This window comes from Ursus americanus, chromosome 14 (assembly GCF_024610735.1).
Source record: "Ursus americanus isolate L20-20 chromosome 14, mUrsAme1.1.p, whole genome shotgun sequence".
NCBI lineage: Eukaryota > Metazoa > Chordata > Mammalia > Carnivora > Ursidae > Ursus > Ursus americanus.
The window spans coordinates 5,499,888-5,518,622 of NC_142140.1; the positions used below are offsets into that span (position 1 = coordinate 5,499,888).

The 18,735-nt window shown below is 59.9% G+C and overlaps 1 protein-coding gene across 2 annotated transcripts in view; it reads left to right on the forward strand.

Annotated features, from left to right (window-relative positions):
* Positions 1-18,735, forward strand: part of PLXND1 (plexin D1) — a 56,261-nt gene that overhangs the window by 19,581 nt on the left and 17,945 nt on the right. For both annotated transcript variants that reach the window (XM_045812325.2, XM_045812324.2), the window contains exons 3-19: positions 1,465-1,596; positions 1,850-1,950; positions 2,046-2,175; positions 3,599-3,776; positions 3,931-4,039; positions 4,462-4,564; positions 10,403-10,504; positions 12,963-13,052; positions 13,274-13,367; positions 14,333-14,487; positions 15,315-15,466; positions 16,332-16,431; positions 16,524-16,663; positions 17,369-17,536; positions 17,620-17,710; positions 17,896-18,159; positions 18,246-18,395. In XM_045812325.2, coding sequence (XP_045668281.1) covers positions 1,465-1,596; positions 1,850-1,950; positions 2,046-2,175; positions 3,599-3,776; positions 3,931-4,039; positions 4,462-4,564; positions 10,403-10,504; positions 12,963-13,052; positions 13,274-13,367; positions 14,333-14,487; positions 15,315-15,466; positions 16,332-16,431; positions 16,524-16,663; positions 17,369-17,536; positions 17,620-17,710; positions 17,896-18,159; positions 18,246-18,395 — 2,259 coding nt within the window. The remainder of the gene's footprint in view (positions 1-1,464; positions 1,597-1,849; positions 1,951-2,045; positions 2,176-3,598; positions 3,777-3,930; positions 4,040-4,461; positions 4,565-10,402; positions 10,505-12,962; positions 13,053-13,273; positions 13,368-14,332; positions 14,488-15,314; positions 15,467-16,331; positions 16,432-16,523; positions 16,664-17,368; positions 17,537-17,619; positions 17,711-17,895; positions 18,160-18,245; positions 18,396-18,735) is intronic.

Below are 18,735 nucleotides of genomic sequence, written 5' to 3' on the forward strand. Positions count from 1 at the left end.
TGTGCACTGTCTTCTCCCACCAGCCCTTCCCTGCTCGGGCCTTAGATTACAGCACCCAGCCCAGGCTCTGGAGCATAGTAGGTGCTCAATAGATGTTTGAAGGAGTGGAAATAAGCTGAGTGTCTGCTGGGTGCCTGACGGCAAGGGAAGGTCGGAGACCGAGCAGCGGCCAGGCTGCTTGGGCAGACTCCACCAAGAGGCCACCTGGGATGGGCGGCATCTCAGGGGCCGGAGGCCAGCCTGCGGGAGCCTGGGAAGAGAGTAATTCCAATTTGGTGTGAGGAGGGCCTTTGAGAAGCTCTTCTAGAGGGGTACCAGGAGGACAGATCTTCCCTGAAGGGAGAGGAAGAGAAATACTCCAGCAGGGAGCACAGCGTGCTCTAAGGCCTGGAAGCTGGAATGCCTGAGTTGGGTTGAGGGGGTGAAAATGAGCCTGGCGGAGTAAGCTGGGGTTGGTTGTCAGGGCCTTGAATGCCAGAACAAGTTTATTCTATAAGCGGGAGGGAGCTCCGAAAAGTTAGCAAAAGTTAGGAGCCCACAGAGGAGGGCCAGGCAGTAGGAGGTCCCTGGCAGCTGGCCCAGAGAGGCTTCTAGACCACTGGTCCCGACTCAGGGCCTGGCGGGGCCTCCAACAAGGCAGCATGCTGGCAGTGTGAGGGGCCGGCTGAAAAGGAACAAGGTTTGATGGAGCCCTGGTGGGCATTGTCTGTTCTCAGAAGGACACGCAGAGGGGCTCTCAGAGCCAGCGGAGCTTCCAGGCCTCAGCTGGTCTGGTCTTCCTCCTGCCAAGACCCTGGACCCCACCCCCTCGCCTCATCCCTGGACGGTGGGGTCAGACAGGCCTGGGCTTGCATTGTGACCCCGAAGTATCTTCATTTCATGACTCTCACCAAGTCTGTAGCCTCTCTGGGCCTCAGTCTCCTCATCTGTGAAATGCGCACAAGAGGGGAGGCCTGAGAAGTGTGGCCCCATGAGTGCTTTGCAGGCACCTTCTCCGTGTGTGCTCACCATGGTCCTGAGGGGCAGGAGCGATCACGAGTCCCATTAGGTCAGCAAGCTGAGGCTCTGAGAGGGGGAGTGACAACTCGTACGTTTGTACAGCTTGCAGATGTCAAAGCCAGAATTCAAACCCACGTCCCTGCTCTTAGGCAGGATGCCAGCCAGCCTCCCAAAGAATCTTTTGTAAACTGTAAAGTCTATATGTATTCACACGGTGGGATGTGTTGGGGAAGATCAGTCAGGGAGGGAGTTCCTGGTGGGGCCCCAGCAGAGGCACAAGTGTGGAGGCCGAGCCCACTGCCCTCCCTTCCATGTCCGTGATTGCCCACCGGTCCTGGAAGGCCGGAAATAGGGTGAGACTGAGACACCCGGCCTGGTCGGGGCCCCACCTGCAGTGCCCGTCCCCCGCCGTGGGCACCGCCCTGGTGCACCATCACCCTGACGCCCCGAACCCCGCCCCCCCAGATCAACCTGAATGAGAGCATGCAGGTGGTGAGCCGGCGGGTGGTGACAGTGGCCTACGGGGAGCCCGTGCACCACGTAATGCAGTTTGACCCGGCAGACCCTGGTTACCTGTATCTGATGACGTCACACCAGGTAAGGCCATAGCCCAGGCCTGGCAGGGTCCCCAGACATGCAAGCGTTCTTCCTCTCTTCCTCCCAGCAGGAGCACCTTCCTTCCCCTTTGTCAGCTAGCCCTTCCCTTCCCAGTGTGGTCATCACCTCTGCGGGGAAGCCCTGTTTCCCCACATGCCCCCTGTTATAGCCTCGAGCCTCAGTTTCCCCAGCATCTCAGGGCCCTGGCCATGGCTGCTTCCCCATGGAGCTGGGCCCTCGCCTCTGCCTCCAGATGGCCAGGGTGAAAGTCGCTGCCTGTGCTGTGCACACCACCTGCGGGGACTGCGTGGGTGCCGCGGACGCCTATTGTGGCTGGTGTGCCCTGGAGACACGGTGAGGCTCCCTGGGGCAGAGGCTGGGCCCGGGTGGCCGCGGCGGGGCGGGGGGAGGAGCCCACCGGGGGCCTGACCTGCGCCCTGCCGCTCCAGGTGCACCCTGCAGCAGGACTGTGCCAACTCCGACCAGCGGCATTTCTGGACCAGTGCCAGCGAGGGCCCCGGCCGCTGTCCCGCCATGACTGTCCTGCCTGCAGAGATCGACGTGTACCAGGAGTACCCAGTGAGTCACGGGGGAGCCAGCGCTCAGCTTGGGGGCGACACGGGGTGGGAAGCCGCCCTTCACCTGGCCCCCAGACCCCGAGAGGTAGAGACTCCTGCCATGGGGGCCCACGGACCCGGAGGCAAATAATGAGAATGGCTGGGCTTTGCTGAGCACTCACGAAGTGCCAGCACTTGCTATGCACATGGTGTCCGCCTCTGTTAGGCCTCACACAACTCTATGAAGTAGATGCTCTTAACATCCCCATTTTACAGATGAGGAAATGGAGGCACAGAGACGTAAAGTGACTTGCTCATGGTCGTACAGCTAGGGATTAGGGGAGCTGGGATTTGAATTCAAGGGGGCTGGCTTTGGAGTCTCAGGAGGGAGGGCGCAAGTTGGAGGGTAGAAGGAGAGTGAGTTCCTAAGCCCCACCTCTTCTCAGCCCCAGTACAAGGAGGGGGCAGAGGGGCCACCAAGTGCCAGGCCACTGTTTCTTGTTCTCAGATGAATCTGCCCTGTGGAGGCAAGTGACTCCCTGCCTTGCCTTTTCCCAGGGAGGCCTGGAGCTGCCACACCCCCTTCCCGCCCATAGCAGCATAATGGGGACAGGGGCTGAGGGACAGATGGGCCTGGGTCCCACCGACCCCTGCCCTCAGTGACTTCTCCGAGGCTGGGTATCCTCATTCATCAATAGGGGGAGATGATGGTTCTAAAGGGCCAGAGGGGGCCTGGGACTCCTCTGCACCCCTCTCCCCACTATTATATATCATAGAGTCCTTCACATGCTATCTCTTGTCAGTCAGACTGGGCATAGGTTGTCCAATCATTCATTCATTCATCAAATGTATTATTGAGCACCTACTATGTGCTAAGTGCAGTTCTAGATTCTGGGGACACAGCACTGAACGAGGCGGACAAAGCCCTGGCCCTTGAGCGGCTGACATGCTTGTGAGGGGGTGAGGGAATAGGCAAGATAGGCTGTCAAGACAGTGAAAGTACGATGGGGAAAACGGAAGCAGAAGAGAGAGGGGCCGAGAATGGCTGGGGGGATCATTGACATTTTAGACCAGGTTGGAGCTGGCCTTGTGCTGCAAATGTTGCTTTTGAGCAAAGATAGGAAGTAGGTGAGTCAGGTGAGTCTCTGGGAGAAGTGTTCTGGGCAAAGGAAATTGCCCTGCTGTGAGAACAGATTGGTAGATTTGAGAGACTCTCAGGGGAAGGGGTCAGAGAAGTCACAGGGACTTGACTGCTGTCAGGTGGTCCATTTCACTGTGCAGCTGGGGAAGCTGAGGCCTAGAGAGCCCCAGGTAGGATATAGCCCTCTGGCCTGGAGTCCCTGCCACCTGTCCCCCCTTCTCCCAGGGTTGCTAGGGTGGGGGCGGGGCCGTGAAAGGAAGGGCCTGCTCCCCACTCCCCCAGCTGAGGGGCCCCGGCCCCGCAGGGCATGATCCTGCAGATCTCGGGCAGCCTGCCCAGCCTCAGCGGCATGGAGATGGCCTGTGACTACGGGAACAACATCCACACCGTGGCCCGGGTCCCAGGCCCTGCCTTTGGCCACCAGATCGCCTACTGCAACCTCCTGCCCAGGGACCAGTTCCCGCCGTTCCCGCCCCACCAGGGTAAGCGCCTCCCTGGGCGGTGAGTACAGCCCTGAAGAGGTGGAGTGGTGGAATGTCAGGCAGGGGTCCTGACACCACAGCCTCGGAGGTCGGAGGTCGCTGGAGACCCCCGACCCCTTTGTCCTTCTCTCCCTGGTTCCCCCGGCCATTCTAGATCACGTGATTGTTGAGATGTCTGTGAGGGTCAACGGGCGGAGCATCGTCAGGGCCAATTTCACCGTCTACAACTGCAGCCGTGTCGGACAAGTGTATCCCCGCACAGCGTGAGTGGGTCAGGCGCTTGCCTCGGGGTGCGGGCGGGGCGGTGCGGAAGGGTCCTTGCTCTCAGGAAGGCGCTTGGAAGGCAAACCGTGGTGTCCCAGAGGCAGACGGGACCCCCGCCGGCTCGGTTACTGTGCTGCAAACCCTCGCCCGGCTTCCGTGAGCGCTCAGGCTGTGGGGGCAGAGAGACGTGCCTTCACTACCCTTACTTCCATCTCCTAAGGGCCCTGCTTGTCTCTTCCCTCCTTGCATCCCTCTTGTAGCAGGGAGCTCACTATCTTACAGAGTGCCCAAGCCGCTGCTGATGCAGAAGAACTCCCCCCCCCCCCCGCTGCGTTGGGATCCGCCTCTTGGGTCCCAGTTCCTGGGGGCAGGGGTGAAGCGAGGTGGGGGGCTGAGCGTCTGCGGGGCCCTTGTCTTGCAGCTGCACCAGCTGCCTGTCGGCACAGTGGCGTTGTTTCTGGTGCTCCCAGCAGCATGCCTGCGTCTCCAACCAGTCACGGTGTGAAGCCTCGCCAAATCCCACGGTAAGTTAGGCCTGGGGGGGATGCCCTCTGCCACTTTCATTACTTTTTTTTTTTTTTTAATATGTTGAGAACATTTCCATGTCATTAAATTTTCTTCCGGGCACCAGATCTAACAGCTGCGCTGGGCTCATCACATAACAGCACGTTTAACAATCCCCTATTGTTGGATACACTGATCGCTTCCCATCTCTTTCTTGTGTTCTAATGTAGCCAGGGCATGGTGTGCATCCTTGATTATTCCCCGGAGACCAGTTCTAGAAATGGCACTTTGGGGATGAAAGCGTGGCCATATTTTTACACCTTTAACTCAACTACCTCCAGAAAGCCTGAGCCAGTTTAAACTCCCACCTGCAGGAGGAGGCCCCCTTTCTGCACATTTTGCTATACTGGCTAGTTTTTGCATTTTTTTTTTAAGATTTTATTTATTTGAGAAGAGAGAGAGAAGGAGCACAAGTGGGGGGTGGAGGGCAGAGGGGGAGGGACAAGCTGACTCCTTCCTGAGCAGGGAGCCCAACATGGGGCTTGATCCTAGGACCCTGAGATCATGACCTGAGCCTAAGGCAGACGCTTAACTGACTGAGCCACCCAGGCGCCCCAATACTGGCTAGTTTTTAATTTTACCTGTAACATTTCAACAACCCTGTGGGATCAGGGCAGTTGTCCCTGAGGCCAGGAAGTACCAGGCTGGGACCTTGAATCCAAGCCCCTCTGGCTTGGAGCCCATGTTCTCCTGCCTTCCCCAGATCAGGAACTGGGCTGAAAGGCCCTCACCTTGGTCTCCCTGTGGGCGCCAGGGACCCCGGGGCAGGTGATTCCTTGGACATAGAAGGTGACCTGGCCTCAGGAACCACATGCTCCCAGGTCTGGTTGCTTCTGCTGGTCCCTCGAGCTCTACAGCTGGCCAGGACCCAGGCCTCCCGGGTGCTCTGGAATGGCTGGATGGAATCAATTACCCTGGGGTGGGCTTGGTGGGGAGCGTTGGGGGACAGGGGGAAATACAAATGAAAATGCCACATACCTTGTGGCTGGTTGGTTTCTGCGGTGTGTTCACTCACAGGGTGGCCTCCTGCCTTTGCCCAAAAAGCTTCTAAGGCCACCCCAGCCTCGGGCCAGGGATGACCAAATGGGATTCCTGAGGCTTTGGCTGGGGCCGTCATGCTCATCCAGGTGGGATGGCTAGACTGAGGCAGGGGTGGGGGTGCCGGGGTTCTGAGACCAGAGCTTATCCCCTCTTAGACCTCTGTCTTGTTTTAGAGTTTTGAGGGGTCAGGGTAAGGCACGAAGTCCCTGCCTGAGGCTCCTCTCTCCAGGAAGGGGATGTTCCTGCCCATTTTCCAGATGGTACGACTAAGGTAACCAATATGGTCCTGGGGGCCCTGGTTCCTAATCAGAGGAGGTCACCCTGGGCATGTGTCCCAGGGAAGCAGCCTCAGTCCCCAGAGCATGGGTAGCCCCAGCCTCTTGGCTTTGGGCTCAGAATCTCATCAGGAATCCTCCAAGCAGGTGCAGAGATCAGTGTGCAGGTGCTAAGGGGGTGCTCCGTGACCCTCACCTGGAATCCTCTGGTCTCTGCACCTCCTTCCTGAGCCTCAGAGCTGCTTTGAAGAAGAGTCATCCAGGAGATTAGGTCAAAGGACTGACACAGTAACATGGGGCTTTTGCCCTGGGAGAGCCCCAGAGGAGTCTCTGGCCAAACCGTAGGGGAGGCCCCCAGGCCTCTGCATTGGACGCCAGGTTTCCAGTCTGGGCCAACCGGGACTCCTGTTCTCGTTTGGGGTCCACATCTTCCAGTCCCCAGCCCAGGGCTCGGTACATAGTAGGGACTCGGTGAACGCGAACGTAAAGCATTTGGTTGGCAGCCTGAGTCCTGTGCTCTAACCTACAGGGATGGTGGGGTGAGGAGGACCCAGCCTCAACACGGTTCATTCAGCATTGATTGGGCACCCTTTGCAGGCCTGAGTCTGCACGAGCACTGGGAAGGAACCCAGTTAGACACAGTTCTGCCCTCCCCATCATGAGTCAAGAGCCTGAGGTGTGACTTGTGGCCGTGTGATCCTGGGCAAGCTACTGAACCTCTCTGCGCCTGTTTCGCCATCGCTTATTTTACTTGCTTCCTGTAAAAGCGTACATTTTCCTGCTATAAAATGGCCTTGCTTCGCTATGCCGGGAATCTGGAACCGCACCCGTGCACACTAGCTCCATGTGGGGCCCGTAGTAGGGACTTGCTAAAACAGTAGCCGCTTTGCTAGGTCGGCCAGGGAGCCCTTCTCTGGGAAGGGGCCCTCTGTGCAGGGTCCTGACAGGTGCAGAGGAGCTCACCAGCCTGGAGCTGTTTCTGTGGTAGCATCCCATAAACCGTTTCCCCTAGGTCTGCAGCTCTGGGGGCCAGGAACCACGGTGGGGAGCCCAGGGAGGGCCTGTCTTAGAGGATTATGATAATCTCGCAAGAGAAGAGGCAGCCCCCTCCCCAGCCCTGCAGAAGGCTCTGACTGATACTTAAGTTGGCACTTAATTACATCTCAGTTAGCCATGTGGGCGCCATGCTCCTGGTCAGGGGGTGGGCAGGGGAGGTTTGCACATCTGCCCGCGCCCCTCGAGCACTGGGAGGAGACAGTAGGGCTTGGGCTAGGCCGGGGAGGTGTCCTTGGGGCGGTGCTTGGGGCTGAGTCTCCTGTTACTTTCCCATTCCCTAGTGGGTCCCAGAAGGAGAAAGTGGAGGAGGGGAGAAGAGATGGGAGGGCAGGCCCCCTCGATGGCATGGGAGCCAGTGGGAAGAGTGGTTTAGTAGGAGAAGCGACAGCTTAGGGGGCTGTGAGGGTACAGAAGAGTAGGAAGGGATCCGCTGTGGTGGGTTCAGGGTCCCTGGGCCAGCCACATATTGGGACACCAGTTCTTGACCCTTGAACATGGGAGACACTGAGAAAGAGTCTATGAGTGTCAGTGTGGGGACAGGTGAGGCCCTCTGTGAACCAGCACACACTGGGCTACCATTGGGGTTGATGGTGCCTCCTAGAACGGCTGACCCAGCATGTGTCCTCATTCCTGGTGTCCCACCTTCTCAGCTCTGCTGGAGTGGGGGCAATTGGCCGTGGTTTCCTGAACCAGCAGGCTGTGTCCCGCGTGGCACTCCAGCAAAGGGGAGAAGCCACTCAGCCTCTTTCTGAGGTGTCCATGGCTTGGCTTGGGATGGGACAGGGAGGCCCCTGTCCTTTGGTTACATGTGGGGAAACCCTCGTTCAAGCTGGCCTTGCCCCAGCAGAATTAATTGACTTGCGAGTGTGAAGTCTGGGGGGTGCATCACCTTCAGGTATGGCTGGATCCAGGGGTTCCCACCATGTTGTTGGGGCTCCCTGCCTCTCTGGGTGGGCTCCATGCTCAGGCGGCCCTCTCCTTTTGGTCGCCAAGTTGGCCTCAACAGCTCCAGGCAGCCTCCTGATTTCCTGGAAGCCCCAGAAAACAAAAAGAGCTTTTCTCTCCTATTGGTTCTACAGAAGTCCCGTAGCTGACTTTCACTGGCTGAACTAGGGTCACTTATGCTCCCTGAACCAATTGCTGAGGCCAGGGCAGACCCGGACACCCGCCTATCCCTGGGGCTAGGGAGTGGAGTCAGTCTTCCCAAACCACAAGCCTGTGGGGGAAGTTCCCCAAAGGCCAAGCCAGACTTGGAGGCAGATGGCGGGGGCTGGAGGCTAGCAGCAGACGCTCTAGCTGGCCCCATGGAGGGTGAGCCAAGTCTGTGGGGGAAGGTACAGAAGGAGGGCAAAAGTGTGCCGGGACCCTTAGCCTTGGTTCCACTCCTTAGAATGGGTACAAGCACCCAGTGGCCAGGGGATCATAGATAGGGATCAAGGAGAATGGGGGGCCCTCGGGGGTGGTCCCATGTCATTCCCTCTGGGGGGCCTCCTGTAGAAGCTCCCCTGCTCCGATCCTCACCCTCCAGCCCCTCCTGTCAGCCACCTACCCACTGGTGGGGTGGAGCTGGGAGGACAGAGCACAGAGCCCCGGCCAGTTGCAAGGCAGAACTGGCAGCAGCCATGAAAACTGATTGCAAACATGTGGGTTCCATTCTCTGAAATTCCATGGGGTTTACACACGAGACCACGCCAGACAGCAGCTCGGAGGGACAGAGATTTGTGTGTGCTCACACTGAGCCGGACATGGGCTCCTCCCTCCCAGCCCCGCAGAATGGTCAGCTCAGGAGGCCTCACCCGGGCCTGGCCGTGCTGCTGCTTCAGCCAAGGCCTCTGCGGCCTGCACCAGGCGCTGCTCCCGGGGAAACTGACCGGTCTGGGCGAGGGTTCTGGCCTGGTGCTCAGCAAACAGTCGGGACAACTAGGAGGCCTCTGGTGCCGCCCCTTCCATCTTGGGCAAACTGCTCTGCTTCTCTGTGCCCCGATTGCGTAGTCTGTAAAATGGGCGTGATTGTACCTACCTCACAGGGCTGTTGGGAGTTAGGATTTGGTGAATTAATAGGGCACGGAGTGCTCAGAACCGTCCAGGAGTGCAGGGAGGGCAGCGTGCGCTAGAGGCTAGCGCTGATCCTGGCACGGCCATCGGTCACTGGCCTCCCCTCAAGGCCCAGTGTTATGCTGCGTGCCTGACGTGCCCCTTGAGGAGCTCCCTGTCTGATTAACAGTAAGGGGAAAAGACGCCAGGGAGGCCTCCAAATTCTATCCCCAGAGGCCTTTGCCCTGTTTGGGTGACCTCGAGGTGGACACGCCTGGATCATTGTGTTTCCAGATCTGTCCTCAGCCAGACTTGGGCAGGAAGCGCTCTGGGCTGGAGAGTGGTCAGGCCTTGGTATGGCGTGACTGCTGCAGGGTCCCCAGTCTCCTTCTGTCTCAGGCTCTCAGTGGTCGGCCTTGGAGGGTGAGGAGGCAGGACATGGCCCACCGGGGCCCTCAGGTCTGAAGAGCCTAGTGCAGGGTGGGACTTAGAGCTCAGAGAGGTCACTAAGGTGGCAGGGTGGGCCCAGGCCTGCCCCCTGGTCTCTGCCCCTCGCCCGAGGCCTCGGGTTCAGGCCTGTTTCTGGCCTGGCAGGCAGACAGTGGGAGTTCAAAGACCAGCCCCGCCCTCTGACCTCGGGTATATCACCATGTTTCTGAGCCTCGGGTTCTTGCCCGCCCGCCCTCCCTCCCTCCCTCCCTTCCTTTTTCGAAGTAGCCCCTGCTGCTTCAGGCCTCAGTGGCCATTCCGCCGACATGGGAATGCTGATGCCCAGGCCTGCCCTGGGACTCTGGGGGCTGGCGCCTCTGCCTGGGGGCTGTGACTCTTGCCTGCGGAAGTGGGGAGGGGTGTGGAGCCCGGTGGCACCAAGGTCCTCAGAGCCCGTGTCCCATGGACCATCCAGAAGTCTGGAGTTTCTTTTTTCTGAATCATGTAACGTGTGTCAGCCTGGAAGCCCAGTCTCAGAGAGTGGGTGCAGCCCCTCATTTTATAGCTGGGAAAGATGAGGCCCAGAGATGGGGAGGGGGCCAGCCCTCAGCCCCAGCCTCCTGACCTCCTCGGCAAGGCATTCCCCCAGAGCAGCCACGGGGCACTGCGTCCATCACTGGGCAGCTTATTTCATCACTCTGTGCCTCAGTTTCCTCATCCGTAAAATGGGGCCAATAAAGCCTCCTGCCCAGAGGTTTGTCTTGAGGGTCAAATGAGATGGTGTGTGGGAGACGCTGCGCACGTCGCCTTTGGTGGCGGCGGCCGTCATGATTTTATTCCTAGTGTTTCTCACTGGGCAGGCCGGCAGGTGTCTCCGTGGGGAGGCAGGCTGCCGTGGCCGTGAGTCCTACCCCTTCTGAAATGCTCCGGTGTCACCCTCGCCTCCTTGTGTTTTGACTGCAGAGCCCGCAGGACTGCCCCCAGATTTTGCCCTCACCCCTTGCACCCATGCCCACAGGCAGCTCACGGAGCATCCCAGTGCATCTGGCCAACGTTGCCTTCCAGGTAGGTGGGGGCCAGGCCCAGGTGGGCATGGGTGGAAGGCTGGGGAGCATGCCGTCCCGGATGGGGACCCACGCTCTGGGTCCTCCACCCAGCCTTTGGTTTTGCGTCTCTAAGTTTCCAGGTTCTGTTTGAAAAAACCCCAGTGTGGGTGCAGGGGCTGGAGGAGAGAAGCGGGTGGTGAGGGCCCAGCCCAAGGGACAGCAGGCTGCTGACAGCTCCTGGGTAACTCTGGCCAGGACCCGCTGTGGATGGAAATGCTTTGGCCGGGAGCCCCAGACTCTCCTACCCTCTGATGCTCTCCTGGCAGAGCTGGGCTGCAGCCCACGGGTAGCCCTGGGCCATGTCCTCCCGCCCCGCCCCGCCCCTAGGCTGAATTGTGATTCTGGACACACTTCCTCAGTTCAGGGCTGACCTGTCTTACCTGAAGAGTGCCCTGTGCGGCCCCATTTCCCATTCTCCTGATGGGGAATGTCTAGAAAGGGGAAGTAGGTGTACATGACGTAGGGCTGGACTTGCACCCTAGCCCCGGACTCCGGAGACAGTGCTCCTCCCTGCAAGCTGCCTTCACCTCCCCACCCCCGCATGGGGAGGAGGAGATGCGGCTCCTTTCTGGGTCCCTCCTGGGAGGCTGTCTTGGGTGGGAAGCGTTGACGAGTTCTGGAAGTGTGCCAGCCATCCCCCTCCCCACCTCCTAGGGAGTCACCATCTGTTGCTTCCAAGGGGGAGCGGAGGCCTATGACAGCTGTCACACGTGGGGGCCACGTGCTGGGCATCTGGGATGTGTCAGGCAGCCTCGTGGCTGGGGCTGGAGCTCTGCGAGGGGCAGGTGCCCTCGCCCTCTGACTCCACCCTGCAGCGGTTGGGACAGAGCCTCCGGAGCACGAAGGGGCCCGGGCTGGTGTGGAGGGCAGTGCCGCTCCCTGGGGCGACAGGAGCCTGGCAGGGGGAGGCCCGAGCCCTGGGATTGGATCCTGGCTGCTGCTTCCCACTTGTGGAACGTGAGGGACACGTGTCTGCCCTCAGTGTGCCTCAGTGCTCCTGGCCCTCCTGGCCCTGGGCCTGCTTCCAGAACATGGAGGGAAGGGCGGGCAGAGACCCCTGCCTGGGCTCTGCAGCAACCCTGTTTGCTGAGCCTACCCCTTGGGGAGCCTGACGCCTGAGCTCAGAGCTCAACAGCCACCTTCCCATGTTAGTTTCAGAGTGAAGGGGGAGGGGGGCAAAGGGGAGGGGGAAGGGGGGTGCTGACCTGTGTTCTCCTCAGGGTGTCACATCTGCTAACAACAGGGACATAAACAGGAAGTCCTGCCACGAGGCTGGCCTAACACACATGGAACCTGAGTTTTTTCAGTCAGCAAATATTTATCGATACTGTTCCCCAGAGGCCTGTGCTGGGCAAGATGAGGCTGGGGAGTCGGGCCCTGTTTATTTAGTCAACAAACAAGTATCGAGCACCTCCTGTATACTAACAGTAAGCATATATTACTTTCCCACGGTGTGCAGCCCGCTAAAGAGACGTGATTTCCCGTTTCCCCAGCAGCCCTACAGAGTAGGGAAGCCTGTTTCTACCACCCAGTTTAGGAGTAGAGGAGGCTCAGAGAGGACAGCCACTAGCACAGGGCTGCACAGCTAGGAGGTAGCAGAGCGGGGGTTCCAACTGAGCTCATTCTCTGCCACCCACGGCCTTGGAGGTGTCACAGGGGCCCAGACCCAACCCCACCCCTCCCCAGGGGGCAGGGAGACCAGTGTGAACAGAGACTGGGCAGGGGGATAAGGGTGGTCCTCAACATACAGGGTGGGGGCAGGCTTTAGGAACTTCCTAGAGCCCCTAACAAGCACCCACCCCCTGCTAAATGAACGAATGATCTAATGAGGGGCGCCCACCTGATGTAAGGGGAGGGTCTGGGAAGTCTTTGGAACATGGAGCATTTGAACTGGATTCTGAAGGCTGTGTTGAGTTTTGCTGGGTGGTCAAAAGAGAGACAAGTTGTTTGGGTAGGAGGAAGGGACCGGGCAAAGGCCCGGGGGCAGGACAACCTGTGCCGTGACAAAGAGTGTCCTGCTATGGCTTGGGCGTCGGTCTGTGGGCTAGAGTAGGGGCTGTAAAGGTTCAAAGAACAAGTGGAGGCTCGCTGGGATGAACCTTGAGTGCCAGGCACGCTGAGGAGTCGGGACTTCATGAGCTAAGTAAAAGGCCATTGGTTTAGGCCATTGGGGGATGTCGGTGAGGTTTTCGGTGGCATGGAGAGAACAAGGCCAAAGTTCTAGATTTTCGTGTACTCCTTGTTTCCCTCAAACATTGGACCTGAAGGCCAGGAAGGGCATTCTGCGGGGGGTGGGTAGGGGTCTGGAAGTAGGATTCAGCCGACTCCTCAGGGCAATAGGCCATGATGTGCTGCTGACGGAGATAGAGGGTAATGAGTGCTGATCCGACACTCCTCAACACCGCTGTGTCCCCCAGGGTGAAGCCCTAGAATGTAGCTTTGGGCCAGAGGAGATCTTTGAAGCCATATGGGTGAATGAATCCACGGTACACTGCAACCAGGTGGTGGTGAGTGGTGTGGCCCCAGTGCAGGGGGGTGGGGTGGGGGCGGGAAGGCCTGCACAAGTCCAGATGCTGTGCTCCTTCCTTCCCACCTATTCCCTTCCTCCTTTGGATCCCCCCATCCTCAGCAGCCCTGCCCTCTCCTCTCTCCATGACATCCATCCCCTCCCCCAGCAGAGACCCCGACACCACCCATGCCCCTCATGCTCTTTCTTGTCCTTTTGCAGCTGCACACGACCCAGAAGAGCCAGATGTTTCCACTCAGCCTCCAACTAAAGGGGCAGCCAGCCCGATTCTTGGACAGCCCTGACCCCATGACAGGTATGGGCCCCCATCTACCCCATATGGCCAAGGGGATTCCGCCTTGATGGGTGGGACTCTACCTTGGGGGGCTCGGCCAGTGCTCACTGCACAGTCACAGATGTCCCATCCTGTCGTTCCCTAACACCCAGGTTCTCAGATCTAGCCTTGCTGATCTGTGCCTGGTCCCTGGCTCCGTGCTTATTCACCGAGCAGCTACTCCGGGCCAGACAGCTCTGTGCTGTTGGCTGTGCAGCTGCGGGCCCTTGCTTAGCCTCTCTGAGCCGCATCATCCCCCGTGACAGGAGGCACAGGCCCTCTCACAGAAGGCTTGGTGAGGATTTACTGAGTGTTGCACACAGACCTTCCACTTGTCTGGGACGTAGTTAGCACCCCCAAATGGTGGCTGGTGTCCTTACTGTTCCTACATGCATTGAATCAGTTCCCCAAGAGCCTGTCCATGGGGAGTCTCGGATATCCCTGATGGACATGGGGGCCCCCCACATCCCCACCATGAAGGCCGCAGAGAGACCCCATACCCAAGGCCCTGAAGAACCCTCCCTGTACTCCTTTTGGGCCATTCTGAGGGTCTGAGGCCCTGGTGCCTGCAGAGCCCACATTGCTCAGTGGTTCCCCAGGATCCTGGAGTCCCACTGGGGGGTAAACAGTCCCACTTAGGCCTGGCTGTGAATCCCAGCCCTGCCACTCACAGGCTGTGTGACCTTAGGCAAGTTGTTCCTCCCCTCTGAGCGTCAGTCTCTTATCTGTCAAATGGGGCTAGTAAAGAGCTCCCCCCGATCAAATCATGGTGAGGACAGATGATTTTAATGAGGCTGTGGCTGCACTGTGCTGAGCGCAGGCCCTGGAGGGCTTGGAGAGCCAGGACTCAGCTCTGGGAGGGACGCCACAGTGCGAGGATGGGTGCAGAAGGCACCGTGGTCATGGCAGGGGGTTGCTGACCCATGCTGCCTCTGTGTTTCTCCCAGTGGAGGTCTACAACTGCGCCATGGGCAGCCCCGACTGTTCTCAGTGCCTGGGTCGGGAGGACCTGGGACACCTGTGCGTGTGGACTGACAGCTGCCGCCTGCGGGGGCCCCTGCAGCCGCTGCCTGGCACCTGCCCTGCCCCCGAGATCCGCGCGGTAAGCACCCCCACCACGGAGGCCCGTCGCACCCGCGTGCCTACCTGTGCAGCGCACACGGCAGCCCGCACGGGCCCTCAGACCTGTGGCTCGTGTGCTCCACACGGCAGGGCGTGTGCGTGCAGCAGCACCTCCCCAGCACCTACTGGGGCCGGGCCCCCTCCGCGCCGGAGACGCAGCCGTGAGCGCAGCACAGTAGCACCCTCCACACGGAGCTAATGGGGTCGTAGGGGAGGAGGATGGGCAGTAATAAGGAAGGAAATAAATAATTTACATATAGAAGATGGTACGTGCTATGGAGAAAAATAGAGCAAAGAGGGGAGGCTGGGTGGGAGAGATGCCAGGGCTCGGGTCTAGTTTTTATAGTGAGGTCAGGGAAACCTTGCCGATAGGGTGGTCAGCAGTAACCACCAAGCCCCGGTTTTAGGGAAGAAAGTCTTAGGGAGGGATTGTCATTGGCTTAGCCTGGGTCGGGTGCCCCTCCCTGGCCATTAGCTGTGGCCAGGATGCGAGATCATGTGGTCAGACATGGCCACTGGGAGCGGACCTCACTGTCCCCAGGAGACCCCCCCGAATATCATTGACTTTGTGCATGCACACTCACATCCCCACACCCATGTGGGGTCAGTCACCCGCACGCACACCCTCCCGGGCAGCCCCAGGGACCTGTCAAATGAGCAGGGGTCCCAGCCCTGTCAGAGCCGGAACCTTCTAAGCAGCAGGTGGCCGTGGTCCTGCCTCCTCCTGGGTGTGTGAAGTAGTGGGGGAGGGGGGAGGCTGCTGTCGGTCCAGCCTCAGAACGTCATTCATCCTCTGTCACCTGGCAGATCGAGCCCCTGAGTGGCCCCTTGGACGGCGGGACCCTGTTGACCATCCGAGGCAGGAACCTAGGCCGGCGGCTTAGTGACGTGGCCCATGGCGTGTGGATTGGCAGCGTGGCCTGTGAGCCCCTGGCTGACAGATACACGGTGTCAGAGGAGTGAGTAGTGGGCAGTCCCGGGATGGTTCTGAATGACCTCTAGCGACCCGCGCCCAACAGCGCCAGCCACAGCTCTGCCCTCCCCTCTCCCCTCGGCCGTTCCACCCTCCTCGGTGGCCTGCTGCTCCCCAGAAATGGCCCACCGCCAGGTCTCCTGGACCTTGCTCAAGCCATTCCCCCTCCCTGTGTGTCCTGCCTTTTTCTGCTCTGGCCACTCCTCTTTAGCCTTCAAGTTCCCATGTTCCCTCCCATGTTCCCCTAGACCAGCTCCACTTCCACAGAAGCCTTGCGCTGATAAAAAAACCAAACAAAGCAACAACAACAGTGAAAACCTTGCAATTAACAAAGTGTGGGGCTGCTGGTATGGTACAAAGGTCTGGGCCTACAGCTGTGGGGCCTGGCCCAGAGGGGCTCTAGAAAAGTCAGGAGTGAGCTGGCTTTCCTTTTGCGGGGGCTGGAAGTCCGGCTGCAGAAGGCCATCAGTCTACCAGCCTAGCCAATGTTCTCATGGTTGGAGAATGTTCAGGTCCAAAGAGACCATCTCAGCCAGCCCCTTTTTCATATAGTTGCGGAACTGTGGAAAGTCATGGGGCGGGGGTAGTCCTGAGGAAGAGCCTGGCATCAGGGTGACCCTTGGGGGTTCCAGAGTGGCTGTTTTCCAACTGATCAGTATTTTGATGGGGTGATGCTGTTGGGTGTCCTGGCCACATGGCAGCCCCAGCTGTGAGTGGAGGGGTGGGTAGCTGAGTGCAAGGCGGGGGAGCTCACACACCCTCAGGGTATCCTGGGGGGCATTACTCAAGGGAGACTACCCAGCCCCTGAGACCCTCCGGCTGCTCCGCTGACCAGAGCTGCCTCCCCCCAGGATTGTGTGTGCCACAGGGCCAGCCCCAGGGACATTCTCGGACGTGGTGACGGTGAACGCCTCTAAGGAGGGCAGGTCACGGGAGCGCTTCTCCTATGTGGTAAGGGAGGCCGTGCCCACCTTCCACCCACCCCACCAGGCACACTCCTGGGGGACATCCTGAGGCCTGACCACCTGTCTTTCTGCCCACAGCTGCCCTTGGTCCAATTCCTGGAGCCTGACAAGGGCCCCAAGGCCGGGGGCACCAGGATCACAATCCATGGGAGCGACCTCCATGTGGGCTCCGAGCTCCAAGTCCTGGTGAACGACACAGAGCCCTGCACAGAGCTCGTGTAAGCCCCTGGGACCGGGCCACCCCTTCCAGCCCCGGGCAACTGGAGGGCTGAGGGGCTAAAGGGGTGGAGGGACATCCTTGCACCAAGCGTTACTTGGGTCCTCACTGGTTCTGTCCCTTTGGCCAAGCTCCTCTCCCTCTCTGAGCCTCAGTTTCCTCATCTGGTAAGAACAGTAGTTGTGAGTAGTACTCTGTGCCTGGCATACAGTAGGTGCTTCATAAGTGACAGTTGCGGTGAAAATGGTGATGCTTGTACACATTCTGAGATCCTCTGGCTGGCCCAGGGCTGTGTCTGCTGGCAGGGGTGTGGTCCGCAACCTCTTGGTGAAATGCCTCTGTCTTTATTATGCACTTAGCGTGTACCAGGCCCCAAGGATGGGCATTGCTGTGGATACTAAGAAGAGCCCAGCGCAGTCTCCGCCCTCAGGGGAAAGCAGACACTCCCATAGGAAATAGAAACATCTGAGATTGGGGAAAAAGTCAATGCTGTCTCCGAGCCACTCCTCAGCAGGGGTGGCCATTGAGAGAGGAGCTCTGGGAAGGCTTCTTGGATGATGTGGGATGGGGCAGGAAGCGGGGAAGGACGGGCACTGAGGAGGCCTGGCACCCAGGCCAAGTGCACGGGCTTGCGCCCTGGGCGATGGGGCAGGTGGGAGCGACCGGGGGAGGGGGCCGCACTGACGATGCCCCTGCCCTTCCGCAGGCGCACGGACACCAGCATCGCCTGCACGATGCCTGAGGGCGCCCTGCCGGCCCCTGTGCCTGTGTGCGTGCGCTTCGAGCGCCGGGGCTGCGTGCACAGCAACCTCACCTTCCAGTACATGCAGAACCCGGTCATCACGGCCATCAGTCCCCGCCGCAGCCCCGTCAGGTGAGACCCCAGACCCGGTCCCCCCGGCTGAGCTCGCTCTCTGGGGCTGCAGTTGGGCTGACGGGGCTTGCCGTCTCCCACAGTGGCGGCAGGACCATCACGGTGGCTGGCGAGCGTTTCCACATGGTACAGAACGTGTCCATGGCCGTGCACCACATCGGCCGGGAGCCCACGGTGAGGGGGCAAGGGGCCGCGGCGGGTGGGGAGCAGCCCGTACCCTGATGGACCAGCCCTCACCCTGCCGCATCTCCCCTATCTCTGTCTCTCGCTCTCTCTGTCTCCTGAAACTCAATCATCTCTCCCCACTTCTCCGGATCTGTCTGTCCATCCCCAACCTTGGCCCTGGCCTCCCCTACCAGCTCTGCAAGGTTCTCAACTCCACCCTCATCACCTGCCCGTCCCCGGGGGCCCTGAGCAATGCCTCGGCACCCGTGGACTTCTTCATCAACGGGCGGGCCTACGCTGACGAGGTGGCCGTGGCCGAGGAGCTGCTGGAGCCCGAGGAGGCGCGGCGGGGCGGCAGGTTCCGCCTGGACTACCTCCCCGACCCGCAGTTCTCCACGGCCAAGAGGGAGAAGTGGATCAAGCACCACCCCGGGGAGCCCCTCACCCTGGTCATCCACGTGAGTGCCAGCGGGTGCCGGGGGGGCGTGAGTGGGGCCGGGCTCGGCCGCGGACCTCGGCGAGCACCCTCACTCTGCTCCCGCAGAAGGAGCAGGACAGCCTGGGGCTCGAGAGCCACGAGTACCGGATCAAGATAGGCCAAGTGGCCTGTGACATCCAGATTGTCTCGGATAGAGTCATCCACTGCTCGGTCAACGAGTCCCTGGGCACAGCTGAGGGCCAGTTGCCCATCACGGTGAGTGAACGGGGCGCCCCAGGTGGAGGCAGCCTGGCCCCCGGCCCTGCCCCATCTGCCTGAGTGCCTACGCCTTCCCTGCGTGTCAGAGCTAAGCATTTTCGTGCTCAGTGGATGAGGCAAGGGGAGCAAAGCGGAGCTTTACATGCCCACTTGACAGATGAGACCCAAGAACTTAGTGACCTGCTCCAGGTCAGTGATCAGCCCCGGATAGGCCTGCGGGGCTGGACTTTCAGAGACCATAAGAAGTTGCCCCCGCTCCACCCGATGCTCCCCCCAGAGTCTGGGTTGCCAGTTACCACGCAGGGTCACAGAGGGGAGGGAAACAGGAGGAGAGCAG